Source organism: Cebidichthys violaceus, unplaced genomic scaffold (genome assembly GCF_023349555.1).
Source record: "Cebidichthys violaceus isolate CVI_PGR_0920_01 unplaced genomic scaffold, fCebVio1.0.p SCAF_8, whole genome shotgun sequence".
NCBI lineage: Eukaryota > Metazoa > Chordata > Actinopteri > Perciformes > Stichaeidae > Cebidichthys > Cebidichthys violaceus.
Window position 1 is genome coordinate 15,110,681 of NW_027176964.1, and position 15,068 is coordinate 15,125,748.

The 15,068-nt window shown below is 43.7% G+C and overlaps 1 protein-coding gene across 3 annotated transcripts in view; it reads right to left on the reverse strand.

The window, feature by feature from the left end:
- Window positions 1-15,068, reverse strand: part of LOC137892397 (low-density lipoprotein receptor-related protein 8-like) — a 68,948-nt gene that overhangs the window by 40,474 nt on the left and 13,406 nt on the right. For all 3 annotated transcript variants that reach the window (XM_068737473.1, XM_068737474.1, XM_068737472.1), the window contains exon 3: window positions 3,726-3,848. In XM_068737473.1, coding sequence (XP_068593574.1) covers window positions 3,726-3,848 — 123 coding nt within the window. The remainder of the gene's footprint in view (window positions 1-3,725; window positions 3,849-15,068) is intronic.

Genomic DNA, 15,068 nt, shown 5'->3' on the forward strand with positions numbered 1-15,068 from the left:
GAAACACTGCGAGTTCCCTTAGGACTGTCATCTCCTCAAAATGAATTCAAAAGCAGAAAGGGCAAACTGACATGCAGAACTGAGCTGAACTCAGCAATTTAGTTAGAAAGTGTCAAGTAGCCAACACTCCTGTTGAATCCTTAACAAAAGGGACTCGGGCAACTAGAAGCCCAGAGAAATGTCACTGCTCTGGCCAGAGACAAGAGCAGAGAAGCTGCTGCTGCTGCACAGCTGGATGCAGTGGCCCAGTTCCTCCATGATTACACATTAATCTAATACAAAAACTATGAGCTCCGGCACTTCACGTTCCTCCAAAGAGTCATTCATTTTTCAGGGCAATGCGAGTAACTCGCTCAGTGTGGCCCGAATTTGAATTCTTAATAAAGCAGTGTAACGCTACTCCAGCGTGTAATTGGGAATCCACTCAGCGAGCCAGAATGATTGTGGCACAGATGTCTGCAGCACCGAGTCCAAGACGCCTTAGCTGAGTGTGTGTGTGTGCAAATGTGTGTGTGTGTGTGTGTGTGTGTGTGTACTGTATGTTTGTGCACATGTGGAACTGAAATAGACATAAAGTACAGGAGAGTTGGGGGGCGAAAAAGAATGAAATACAAGACGAGGGTTGTTTGCATGCGAGCGCACAGCCTGTCTTATCAGGCTTCAGCATAACTGGAGCATGATGCATTAAGGTGTACGCTGTGGTATATGTAATTAACCCGTGTAAAAACGGGTGTGCACTCGTATAGTCTCTGCTATTTACATAATGGCAAATTTCATATCTGTAGCACGTTAAAGATTGGATGCAGTCTGTGTGAAATTCCGCCCCTTCCCACAACTGTTAAGACGGTACAATAATCATCACTCTTGCAAAGTTTAATTGATAAATGTGAAGCTTGGGAGCCTTTCAACTATAAAGGGAAGTGTTGCATGGGATTGAGGTGTTAAGCGAAAATGCTGATCCTGGTGGAATTTCAGAAAATGAAGTTCTAGTGAAAGTTCAGCCAGGAAAAATATTTTTTTTTGCATGCTAAGGCCTGTAGCTTGCTTCTCATATAATGCTATTCACTCCTATTACGCATGCTACCTCATCATTCCCTTGCTCCTGATCAGCTGGTCTCTTCCATCCATTAACACAGCAACATTCTCAGCCTATCATCCTGGCGCCGTCCCTTTTTAAATACGATCGTCTCCCTGCCTTGTAGTAGGTTCATGTTGCTGTTACACGCGTCTTCAGCCTAATCAGTCACCAACATCAGTGTCTGGACTTTCTTCTTGAAATGCTAAAAGTTCATGTCAGAGTTTTTTTTTTGCTTTTTCAGTCAAATAAAAAAAAAAATACAGCAAGTCAAGAGGTTTTCCTTGACGTATGCACAGTTCTCATTATATCTTTATTATCTTACCGAGGTACAGGCAGGGTAATTTCAGCGAATGAGATGAATGAGATAGATGATAAGATTCACGAGTAGGTTGGTTGCCGTCGCCGATGATGCCGCGTGCATTTTTGCACACAATGTCCATCCTTGAGTCTCCTTTCTCTACAGTGTGATTACGGCACACTTGGATCCACTCACACTGAAAGACATCTGTGATGAAGTGGATCTCACTAGCACGCCCTCTTTTCAGGATACAGCCTCAATCAGACACTTCTCATTTAAAACACGTAATGAGGGCTGCACAGCGTCGAGGACTACCTGTATTATAGTTTGACTTTCAGAATGAAGGAGGAGGAGGACATTACTGTCTCCATTGTGCCTACAGCAAAGTAAAAAGATAACAAATATCTCTATCTGCACCTTAAGATACTTACAATATTTCTGACAAGTTGTGTCAAAATCAAGAATCTATCCTGATTATTATTATCATTATTTACAGAGAGAGAAATAAAAACCCAAACAAAAATGTTCAGTGTTGGTGTTCAGAGGTTTAACACCACAATATTGAGTCAATACATAAGGGATTTCCATATAAATGGCTTTCTTCTCAGCCCAGATCTCTATCTCTTTATTCTGCAGCCAAGAGATGAATCCTTCCTTCATTTATCTTTAATTGGATTTCCAATATAAACTTGTTATCCTTCAGAGGTCCCTGTATGTCTCCCTCCTCGCACTCAACTTTCTGGGGGTGACATCAGAAGCTTTGCTCGGCTGCTACATTATTCATTCAACAGACGCACACGTGCACAGCCAATCAAAATGGACCAAAACAAGAGTGAACATCCTCTGAAAGATTTTGTTCAGCTTTTTCTTGATTCATTTCCTGCGCCGCTTGATGCAATTTAATTCCCTCCCACAATATTATAAGAGCTTTATAATAGGCTCAAAATGTCTGTTTCGATCTGGTGAACGATGATGATGATGATGATGATGATGTTGTGTAACAAACCTACACTATCCTGCCTAAACACAAGGCATCAGTATTTAAGTCATTATTGGAAAGTACTCCTCTTGAGTCCAACTGGTGTAGATTACAAACAGTCACCATCTACATGCGTCAGCTTTGGGAGGTGGCTTTTGTGAACTTGTGTGGGCAGACAAGTCCCGTATCCCAGCATGCATTTCGCATCAAACAGCACAGACGCTAAAAAAAAAAAAGAGTGGTGTTTCATTGAACCCTGAATCAGTGAGGCTAACATTTACCTGATGAAGACCTGGTAGGGATGAAACGCCTGTTCAGGGTGACACATTTCTGGAGCTATACTCCAGTGAGTGGATACTCTGTGCTTCTCCCCAAGACATCAATATTCATCAAATCAGTGCTTTCAGCTCTATCTGATTTCCGTAACCCCAAGAGAAAGGCAAGCAGCCATGGGAGAAAACAAAATGAGCATTTAAGAAAGAAAGAAAAACAATTAATAACTGGTTCAAGCCTCCCACACTCGAGGCCCTGCTTGGTCGTGGAGACGTCGACTCACCTACAGTAACCCCCCCCATCAGAGCCTGTGTGTGGGCGTGCTAGACTGGCGCAGGCTACAAGTGAGCCAGCCAGCGATTCTCGGCTCTAACAGCTTGGCAGAGAGGTAATCGAGGCCTTTCTATGCACTCTCCATCAGACAGTATTGAAGTGCGTGGGCGAGTGGAGGCAGGGGAGGTGGCTGAATGGCAGCTGCAGCCGAGATACCAAGGTAAATGAGCAACCTGAATACAGGTTCCATGAGAGTCAAATTAAATCTGGTCTAAAACGACTGAGATGATGGCGTGGTGGCGTACCCAGATGCAACACGGAAAATTCCACCGTGGTTTTTTGTTTTTTCTTCGTGCAAAAAAAAAAATCAAATCGGCTGTAAAAGTGCATCCCACTCTGCCTCTTAGGTCCTCCAGTCCAGTTGAAAGCAACACCGACAACAATTCGGAGAAATTTAAATTCCAGTTTCATATTTTTAACACGGGGATGTCACTAAAAAGACGTCCAATAAGAAGGAAGACGCACAAGCAGTCTTAAAGTCATACAGGATTCAACCAAACATATTCAAAAGAAAAAGTGAAGGGGAACCGTTTATTATCCAAACCACCCGTTGTAAACATCTACCTTAATGTCTCCTTGTGCAGCTTTAACCTATTGTACATTATTACCATAACTGCACAGATTCTTCCTGCAAAGAGGGATTATAACTGACATTATGAGTGCAAAATACAGTAGTTTAGATCTTACTTTGCTTGTGACATCTTAACCTGAAGAGTTGAAACTATGCAGCAGACTCCAACTATAATGAGTGTGGTTTCACTTACTGCAGGTCTCCTCTGCCTCATCAGAGCCATCGGGACACTCTGGTTCCCCGTCACATCGCCACCGTCCCGGGACACACTGGCCATTTAAGCAGGCGAACTCTGCGGGGGCACATGTCTTCCTGGCTGCTCAAGAGACACAGACAGAGAGAATGATAGTGAGACTAGGAAGTGTGAAGACAAAACGACACAGTCGGCCTGCAGTAGATCTTAATCTCCGTCATTAAACTGGTCACATTATTTGAATGCCGGTAATCACCCCTCTTTCCAGAGATCAGACTCACCTTCTCTCTCACCACTCCTAGACAGCCCTCTCATTAATTATCTCCACATTCCCCATTTTCTTGAGTCTTATTCATTGTGCCGTCTCCAGCGCCCCTCCCCTCCCCTTCATCTGCTCCTCTCCAAAAGTCTAATCTCTCTTTCAGGTTTTTTCCCCATCACAGAGCAGTAAAATGGATGCCGACCGCTGAACACCGCAAGCTCAGAGAGCCTTTTAAACCTTTTACCTCCCAAACCTGTTCACCAAGGAAAGCTACAACGCAGCAAGGCCACGGGCTGAAAAACATGTCAAGAGTGCGGAGAATTGGAAATAAAAAATAAAATAAAAAAAACTTGCCAGGAAAAAGCCTGTTTAAGCAGCAAGATGGAAACTGAGAGTGATCAAAACTTGCACGTCGCGGCCCAGAGCTTATCACGGTAGCTACTCAAATCGTGCTAACCCACTGTGTTCAAAGAGTAACACACTCAAAAAACACTCTCCACCTGCAGCAACAACGGCTGCGAGCTCGGCCAGTGAGCCAGAAGCAGACAGAGGTCAGAGTCATTCAATTTCCTCTGCCCGTTAGTCCAAGAGGACCCGCAGTCCGGTCTAGTAAATCACTGGCTTAAAAGGCCCTAAGCTGAGCTCTCTGGGCTGGTGTTGTTAAACAGTCACAACTGCTCCTAAACTGGCTCCATCTTGGCTCTGATGCTGCAAATTAGATCGAGCGTTTAGAGATGTGCAGGGAGCGTAAGCTCAGCTGAGGGGGCTGTAAGGAAAGAGAGCAGGCAGTGGTTTTTCAAGAGTCTTTGCTGTGCTGACACGAACCGAACTCTGGAATGAAAGAGCATCAAAGTGTCAGGTGAAAATAGTGGAGGAGTTACACTTAAACTTTTTTTTAAAAACGGGTCGCACCAAACAAGTTAGTTACAACATAGACTTAAGATGGAGCGTTCAACGTACTTGCAGGTCATTCCTTATTAACTGCTGTCACGGTGGAATGGTTTGGAAAAAGGAAAAGGACTAATGATCGAAGAGCAAAACGTCGTAACGTTTGCGACACTGACAAGCACACCCTGCATTGAGTTGTACAGTTTACCGTTGAGCTGCCAGTATGCTTCATCAGTAGTACTTATTAATGGTTAAATAGCTCCAGAAACCCTCACACCCATCGGACGCCATAATTGCTTTTAAGCTGCATTCTCTTGAGATGGGAATTTCTGCTGGCCTGACTCGGTTGCTGTGTATGTTAAGGTGTTGAATTCAGCTACATCTTTTCAGCAAGATGGAGGCTTTCCAGAGACATTTGTTAATGCAGTAATTTATGACCATATTTACGTGTGATCCGGCTATCCTTACCATCGAAAAAAAAAATCAGAGTACAACAGAAGCAATCAACGTGATTATCTCATTTTTAATGAGGTAACAGACAAAGACACGTCGTATCATATGTGGGGCAAGTCACACAAAATATAAAAAAAAACTATTGCAAATTTCTTAATTTCCATTATTAGTTTGCAGTGGCTTTCTCTCTCAAAACTCCTGAATTTATGTCGTCTAGTGACTATTTTTTTTGTCTTTCCTGTTCTATCTATATGGGTAAACACCGTATACGTTGATATTTGTATTAACATATAGCTCGTCTCATCTCAGTTGTGAGAGCTGTGGATGTAGTGAACCTGTGGAAAGTGAAGGGAACACGTCCAGCTCCTCTGTGTCACCCGTCTTACTTACTGGCTGAGCTTTCAACGCCCATGATATCCCACAGAAATGTAATTCTCACACTCACAGTTTGGGTCACTAACGCGTTATCTCTGATGCGATTGTAATTATTTTTTAGGAAAGCCTGCCACCAAGAAGCACTCATATTAGAAACCGCTTGCCTCCCATTCTAAATCTCGTTTAATTGCCCCATTCTTAATTATCTCCTGTGTCAGAGTGCCAAAGTCAAACCGATAACGGCTCATCCCGGCTTCTTGACGCTATAAATTATGAAATGTCTTATAGTGTCGCTCTAATAGGACATGTGTTTAAGTGGTAAATGCGTTTTGAGCCTTCTAACCACAATCAGCAACCCTCGTTTCATTTCACACACGTAAATTAACATTCTTTCTTCTTCGAAACGTAATGAACTGACCCCATTAAACCACTGAGACAAACAATCCCCCCTCCTGCCTTTGTCCCTTCAGGGCTCTCCCTTCTCTAAACCCCCCGCCTCGAAGTTTGTCACCACGAAAAAAATAAACACATTTCTGACTGTTGTTTTTCTTAGAACACATAAAAGCGCGTAGGTTTTCTGGAGTGCAGCTTAAGTACCACTTGTTTCCTCATTAGCGAGCAGGAATGTGGGCTTTTGTTGAAAGGTGAAGAAAGATGATTATGGGGCAAACGAGGATTGTGACATCCTTTTAACCAACACCTCCCTCAAGTGTATAAACTCATTAGTGGTGGGCTCACATTATGTTTCCTGCAACACACACACACACACACAAGAACACATGTATTCGCATAAGGGATGCATATTTTTAAAACCTATTTATCACTCGTGTAAGTAGGTGAGAGAGAGAGAGAGACCCTGAGGCATAATGCAGAGTTTAAAGGAATACGATTCTACAAATCCTCGAAGATACAATACATTCAAATTCGTATTCCAATTAATTAATTAATCTGACACCCATGAGACGAACGAAAAAGAGAGATGAGGGCAGAATTGAGAATCCAAACGCGATGCAGTATGTGTTGAAGACTTCGTTCGATGGCATGACGAAGAACCTTGAAGTTCTCCCGTTCGTCCCGTCCGTGGCCTCCGCAGGGTTAGACGTGCGGTTTCTCTCCGACAGTCTGAGCGTCTTCTACCCAATCCAACTGAGCTTTCTACTCATTTCAGTGGAGGTCTACAGGGGCCATGGTTCACTTGGCAATAATTACCTAGGCCAGCTCTACGCCATCTGCTTGGATTGACTTTCTGTTTTAATTAGGAGAGGTTTTAAAATGTTCAGCTAGTGGGGGGGGGGGGGGGGGGGGGGGGAAGCTTCTTCTTTCAGATGGAAAGCGGAGAAATAGTAGGTGAGTAATAGCAGCAGAGATGGAGAGCGACACACACAGTGATAATGCTTTATGAAATCCTAATGGAAAGTGTGATACTGGATAAAAACGGGCAGTAATACTGTAGACGGCAGGGATATCGCTTACTCAACGTTAATCTCTAGGACGTCCACTGCACATGTAAACACACTCACTCACACACACACACACACACACACACACACACACACACACACACACACACATGAAGTGGTAGTGTTTCACACAGAGGCATAGCTTCGGTGCAGCTGAGAAAAATGCAAGAAACACAAACAGTGATTCTGTGTTGTGCGAGTCACCTAACGTGAGCATTACAAATGGGATGTGACACAGAGAGAATGAGGGCCCTGCACAGGGGAGTTCACCCAGCCATGTTATGTCTTCTGAAGGAGGTACAGTGGGAAGGAGCTCCACGCTCCGACAACCCCACCTGGAGCTTTCTCCGCCGGGACCGATGTTTCACCGCTTCTAATCCTTTTCATCTTTCTTAAACGGCAGATCATGAGGAAGCGCCTGGTACACCTCTGCAGTATGGGGTTTGAAGTTAGATTTTGGGATGATATTGAGCTTTACGTGATTATAAGATATGGAGAGGTCCGTTTTGACACTGAAGTGTCTAAATGTATGACTAATGTATGATTTTCCTCAGCAGCTTAAAGGGTGTCAGGCTGTAAAAGTGTCATTAAAATCTGCATAATTCTGCCTTGAGGGGCCGTTATTCAGATTTTAACATAACCAAGCCATCGCTGTGGCTCTAAGGCGATGTTAGTCTGTAGGGTGGGGTTTTTTTGGCAGTATTTTTCCCCATTTTGTGTTAAATCAATGTTCTTACAGTGATATCCTAAATATTACTGAGCACAGGGTTGAGGGACTCTCCAAATAGTTCACCAGTAGTCACATGTAAATTGGTTTACAGACTGTGAAGTCAGTAATTGTTAGCTTTAACCAGCCGTTAGCGGTGCACACATTTTGAGTTTCTTGCAAAATGCACCTCGGGAGTTTTACATCACATTCTCCCCTGTATTTTTTCAATGTACACAGATTTGTGCCAACCACTTTTTAATCAAAGAATCATATAATATGTTAATATTTTGATCCGATGAATTCAGATTTTCACATTCATAAGGCAATCAAATAGACTATACACGCTTTGCACACACACACACACACACACACACATCAATATCATTGACAATAAGGCCTCTGAGCGAGCGGGTCATCCTTCACTCAGAAGACCGGCGGTTCGATCCTTGGCTCTTCACTCCACGTCGGTGCGTCCTTGGTGAAAGACACTTAACCCCGAATTGCTCCCGTAAGCTGTGCCTACATGTGTGAATGTTGCGTGACTGTTAATTCGTCCTGCTTGGCACCTTGCATGGTATCTACTTTCCATCAGTGTATGGAAGGGTGACTGACATGTAGCGTTAAAGCACTCTGAGTGGTCGGAAGGCTAGAAGGGCGCTATACAAGCACATACACAACTACACAAGTACACAACCACTCAAAAACGATGCACTTCGACAGAATCCACACAACACACTTGCCTCTCTTTGACACACATTCGCACACTCAAACCTAACACACACACACACACACACACACACACACACACACACACACACATACAAATTTTCCCCTTATGCACACAATTCTCTGCCGCAATTCAGTCACAGCACACAGAGGCTAGAGATAAAAAATATATACGTTCTATTTAACCTTAAAAAAAAAGAATGGAGGACAGGGTTAGGGTCCCCGACCTGATGCATTCTGGGTCTGTACTTTTAACGGAACCATGAAAAGAAATATCCACTGCTTTCCAGTTTATACGAGATATCATTAGGCTTTCCAAACGATACAACCTGTGAATTACAGACCATATGCAACACTGCCACCAATAGAAGACGGCGGAATAGAAGAGAGGAAACACCACTTTATTTTTCATTATTCATATTTCTGAATGAATGTTTTGCAACTACAAGGATGAATACTGCATGTTTAGTAGCAAAAACATCCCAACTAGGAAGCTTCAAAAACTCGGATGGACTGGTGAAACCTTAGTGTGAGAATCTGTACATGTGGGAATAAAGCTCCTGGATTTACTTTTTAATGTGTCCTGAACTGAGCTCACTCAATCATTCAGTGATGTTCAAGACCAGAGCAGCAGACAGCCTTCAGTCACCAGACAGACAGACAGACACACACACACACACACACACACGTTAACCCCTTGAAGAAACTTTTTTTGTTTTACCTTGAAGGATATTAATGACAGCTCTTTCCATTTGGAGGCCACAATGAGCTTAATAGGTAAAGCAGTGATAAGCACATTCTCCTGGGCATTAGAAGACAAATGGCCTCATTAGCTCAGAGTGAAGTAGGGAGTGTTGTCGAAGCAGGAAAACATAATGTATCCTGTTGGCTTAAACCCGGCATGCAAATGATTAAACCGTCCCAAATTAATAGGATACCATGGTAGCATAGAAAATACAGCATGGCATCGACAAGACTTGGGACAAGCTGTTCTTGAAATTGCTTTTGCGAACGATTATAGAGTCTAATGAGGCTAATTTGAGTATTGAGATTTGCCAGAAGTGCCAGATGCACAGGCAGAACTTTTTTTAAATGAATATTTAACACATCTCAGTTATTGTTTACCCACAGTTGAAGCTACATACTGTATATGTGAATTAAAAGGTGTCCTTAGAATGAGTAAGTCATTTCTCTTGTTGATTCCATCCCCTTATCTGGAAGCACTAAGTATTGTCTCCTGTCAGTCAGGCCTGTAGTGGCGAGTAGTGAACCAACAGGAAGACAAAAAAAAAAAAAAAAAAATGAGCTCTAACTCAGCACTGGTTGATAGAGTATTGATCTAGCAACACAGAGCCACAGAGTACTGGCATTAACAGATTAGATCTCTCCCTCTCTGGACCTTTTTACCCATTTGGACAAATTGAGCAAATCAAATGTTAAAGATAAAATTAGACAGATATGAAATCAGATTACTTACCCCCCCCCCCTATGGTAATTCCAATTTGGGATGCAAGCTTAATTTTTCTTGATAACATAGCAAAGTCTTGTTGTTCCTTATCCACGCTGAAGGTGATTTAGGGCTATATAAATCAAATTGACTTAACTTGAGCATCATTGGCCGGATGATGATGATGATTATATTGTTATATGTTTTTTACAAATTGCCCCTTGATGGGTGTTTTGAGTGGAACTGAACTGAAAAGTGGCTTATATAAACCACTTCATATCCTTATTCCGCCATCTGTCATTGCTTTGTTTCATATCAGTACTCAAAGCAGCAACACCGTCTCTGGAATATGCAATTAAAGTACTGACGGCTCATAACAATGAAGATAAAAGACGAACATTTAAGTGACCCACAAAGCCCGCTATCAGGTGTGCGTCACAGAACCTTTACTTGGTGCTGTTCACTGCCCAGCATTTCTTGGGACCTTGTGTACTGGCCAAAGACAGATACTGTGCTAATTATAGATCTCAGCCTACTAAAAAAGACGTACACTGCCTGGCCAAAAAAAAAAAGTCGCCACCAAAAAAAAAAAAGGTCACACACACTCTAATATTTCGTTGGACCGCCTTTAGCTTTGATTACGGCACGCATTCGCTGTGGCGTTGTTTCGATAAGCTTCTGCAATGTCACAAGATTTATTTCCATCCAGCGTTGCATGAATTTCTCATCAAGATCTTGTATTGATGACGGTAGAGTCTGACCGCTGCGCAAAGCCTTCTCCAGCACATCCCAAAGACTCTCAATGGGGTGAAGGTCTGGACTCTGTGGCGGCCAATCCATGTGTGAAAATGATGCCTCATGCTCCCTGAACCACGCTTTCACAATTTGAGCCCGATGAATCCTGGCATTGTCATCTTGGAATATGCCCGTGCCGACAGGGAAGAAAAAAAATCCATTGATGGAATAACCTGGTCATTCAGTATATTCAGGTAGTCAGCTGACCTCATTCTTTGAGCACATACTGTTGCTGAACCTAGACCTGACCAACTGCAGCAACCCCAGATCATAGCACTGCCCCCACAGGCTTGTACAGTAGGCACTAGGCATGATGATCCAGGTGGCGACTTTGTTTTTTGGCCAGGCAGTGTATTTTCTCTCCCCCCTGTGAGGTCACATTGGCACAAACAACCCCTGACCAAGGAGGAGACTGGGCAGCGTGAGCTAGCGGCGTTCCTTAGTTCCTCCAAGGCAGCCTGGGAGGGATTTACACTGAAGACGCTTTGCTTCAGCTTGGCTAAACCCCAAAAAACCTCAATGTTTGACGGAACGATATCAGAAAGCAGTACAGGTGGTTGTGCACCAGCGTCTGTGAGAGGGAGAACGGGACACAGCTGAGCTACACTGACATTCAGAACAAGTCTTTATTTATCAAACTGTTCTCAGGCTTCAATGCAATTCTTTTACTCATGCTCATGCGACGGTCCGCTTCCTTTCACTGTGCGTGCTTATGTGGAGCATGCATGGGGGTGGACACAAACACACACACACACACACACACACACACACACACACACACACACACACACACACACACACACACACAAGATGCACATAGCGGTTGAATAAAACTGACATATACTGCTGAGATAACACATATATCAGTGATTACGAATAAAGCCTGCCACCGCTCTCCGACTATCAGCAAATACACACACATATCCCTGCCCTTCACCGCATGAGGCCTGCTCCATGTGTCTGACCTTCTGCTACTCGCCTTCACCCCCCCCCCACCCCCGTGTTTGCTGGTTTAGAGAAGCAAAATATCTTTGATGCACCGCCATATGTCAACATTTTCATCCTACAGCCTGGCGTCTTCACCGGGACACGCTGTTCCGTCATATAAGCTACGGGGCCGGCCAAAGCTGCAGGCGACTCTAAACATTGAAACAAGCTGGAACTCACTGTTTAAATGACGTTCGGTTATTGATTTTATTTTATTACACTATATTTATCCCGTTGAGGGGGAAATTTTTCTCGGCATTTGACCTATCCCTGTACCAGGGAGCAGTGGGCTGCCCATGACAGGCGCCCGGGGAGCCGCTAGGGGGACAGTGTCTTGCTCAAGGACACTTCGACTCAGCTCACATCCCAGCCAAGGATCGAACTGCCGACCCTCCGGTTCCCAGACAACCCTCTTAGCCTAGTGAACTAGTCGCCCCTAAGGTTCAGGGTGGAAAGGAACTACGCATGCGGTACGTTGAATTTAACATTATGTTAAAGAGCAGACACAAACTTCTACCAGTTTATAGTGACAGTGCCACAGTATTCTGTTTATCATTTACATGCTACACTGTTTTCTTTACATGCAGCATGTTATATAGTTTAGCTGTAATCCTTAAGCACCTCATGAAATTAAACCCGATTTGAATTAAGTTTGCTGTTTTTTCAAGCAAAAGCCATTCGATGGATGAGGGCCTTGAGCATGCAATAACTGGGCACCCAAAATATTACGCATATTACTTCAGCAAAATGAGAGAATTGGCCTTAGACAAACGTAGAGGCGCACACTCACTCACTCACGGATGGACGCACACACACACACACACACACACACACACACACACACACGCGACCAATTGCATGATCCTCCCGTCGGTGATAATAAAGGAAGTAAAATACATAAACCAGACGTGACCAGTTGATTCACTGTAACACAGAGGAGGAGGAAATCAAACCCTGTTCGGCTCAGTGACGTGTTGACGTAGGACCCTTTTGGACATCTTGCAGGTCGCTGTGACTCATGACAGGCAGCTGAATGAGATTAGTACAGTCAGATAATGAACTGACCTACATTAGCTTACATTTCTTGCATAACTTTACCGCTTATCATTTTTTTTTTTTTTCCCTTTACAGCCACCATAGAGAAATGCCCTGTGACATGCATTAATCTGCCGTAGCTTGAATTTTTCCATTTCTGTCATCCTGTAAGACGGTATCTATATCAACGAGGAGGCATCAGGTTCATCAGCAGAGAACAAGGCTGTGAACATAGAAGTAGTGCCCATAGGACCCATTTATAGCGTATCTATGAATATACAAGATCGTAATAGAGACGAGAACACACAGATGAAGGTGACTCATAATATACAGTACAATTGTTCCTTTACCGCTGACATGCGGTGTTTCTTAAGCAGCATCAGTGATGCAACCTCGCTGTAATGTCACCCAATTCGAGGTAATTATCACTTCTGCTGGAAAGTCTAACCTAGATTCAGCCAGGAATTTTACATCTCATTATGGAGTTAAAACAATTGTTGTACAAGAGGTTATACAGTTATATTTGGAGGTACAGGTTCTGCTCTTGGGGAGGGGCGGGGCGTCCCCTGCACGAATTCCAGCAGCCTGCTAATGATTCAGCGGGGAGCACAACAAACCCCGGGTGTGTCAGAACAGGGCAAAGCAGACACTGAAATTTGGAAGACATTAAGAGAAACCCCTCCAGAAACAGATAGACAGGAGCCTTCACAGGAGGGAGGGTGTGACGGTGGAGGGAGTAAACAGCACAACCAGGCTGCAGCGGAGCAGCAGTGTAGGAAGAAGGAGCTCCAGGGATACACACCTTATATCAGCTGCCTTGTTTCATGTTGCGACAAGTGATTTGGGTTTCAGCTGAGAATTGCCGTGAATGACTTCTATGTCCCGCCTGAACTAGTTGGACAATGTTTCTTCAAAAATATGAGCAGCTGTGAGGAAGAACCAAGCAATTACGGAGCATTTCATTGAAAAAAAAACAAAAAAAAAACAGAGGAATTGGCAGAGGAATCTCATTACGGCGCGCAGTAGCGGAAGCTGGCAAGTTTTTAACAGCAGGTGTTTGCAGGAACCACCCTATGCTGCCGTTTCTAAATCCGCAGCAAAGGTCAGGTGAAATGCACTTTCCACAGTTGCACCCCTAAAGTCCTACTTCTGTCAGAAAATGAACAGAATAACAGGAAACATTCCTAAAAACTAATCCCGCTGGATAATCCTGGATGGGCCTGTTGAGCTGAAACGCTGAAAGCTTCATTTTGATAAAGGCTGAATCTCTGACAAAAATCACAAGCCTTTGCAAAAACGAATTAAAAAGCATTTTTGAAGCTAACTTTGCAGATAATGACACATTGTCGTAGATGTCATCGAGCGCTGCAGCTGGTAACCTCGCAAACTGACGTGTCATCCGAATTTAAAAAAAAAAAGGAAACAAGCTGGTTGGTGCAGTCTGTCACCTGCCCCACCGTTTTTGGAAATAAAGTGGTGTAGAAAACAAGGAGACGCATAGTTTAAGGACAGGTCTCTCAGCCAAACAGCTGACACCTTCACCGCTGCTCTTCCCTCCAGAGCCTCTCCTGCACGCTCCAGTTGAAATGACTCCAAATCAACACAGCAGCCAGATGCTCCTTCTGCCTGGCCTGAACCACCACAGTCTGCAGAGGTTGACCCTCCTGCTTTGAGTTGTGCCGTGTGTTATCGAGTCTTGACGTCTTGCATTTCTCATCACAGTCTCAGCGGTCAACCCAGGCCTTTTCCCCCCAGAGATGTATTGATCAGACTCCCAGTTGTTAAACCTTTAAGGATTCATGGAAGCTTGACATCACACACACACACATCTCAGCAATTCCTTGTTTCATGTTCAAACTGCCTACCGCTGTTAAGCAAAAAAAACTGTCTTTTAATTATGAGGGTTCGGAGGAAAGAAATATGAAAGAAATTTGGGAAGCGATAGGGAGGGTGTTTAACTTTCCCCAAAGTCTCCAACTCTGTAACATGTAGGCTATCACCGTCTGTCCATTTCATTTTGAAGTTACAAGAGAAATCTGGAATAAACGCTTTCCCTACAAAAGATACCACTAACTTTAAGATCTGCCAGTTCACAGATTAGAAGCAGAGAACGTTCAAAGCTTCATAGAAGATCTCAGGGGAAGACATCAGTGCTGCGAGTTTAAACTTTACAGTACAACACTGTGTTAAGTGCACTGATAAATTA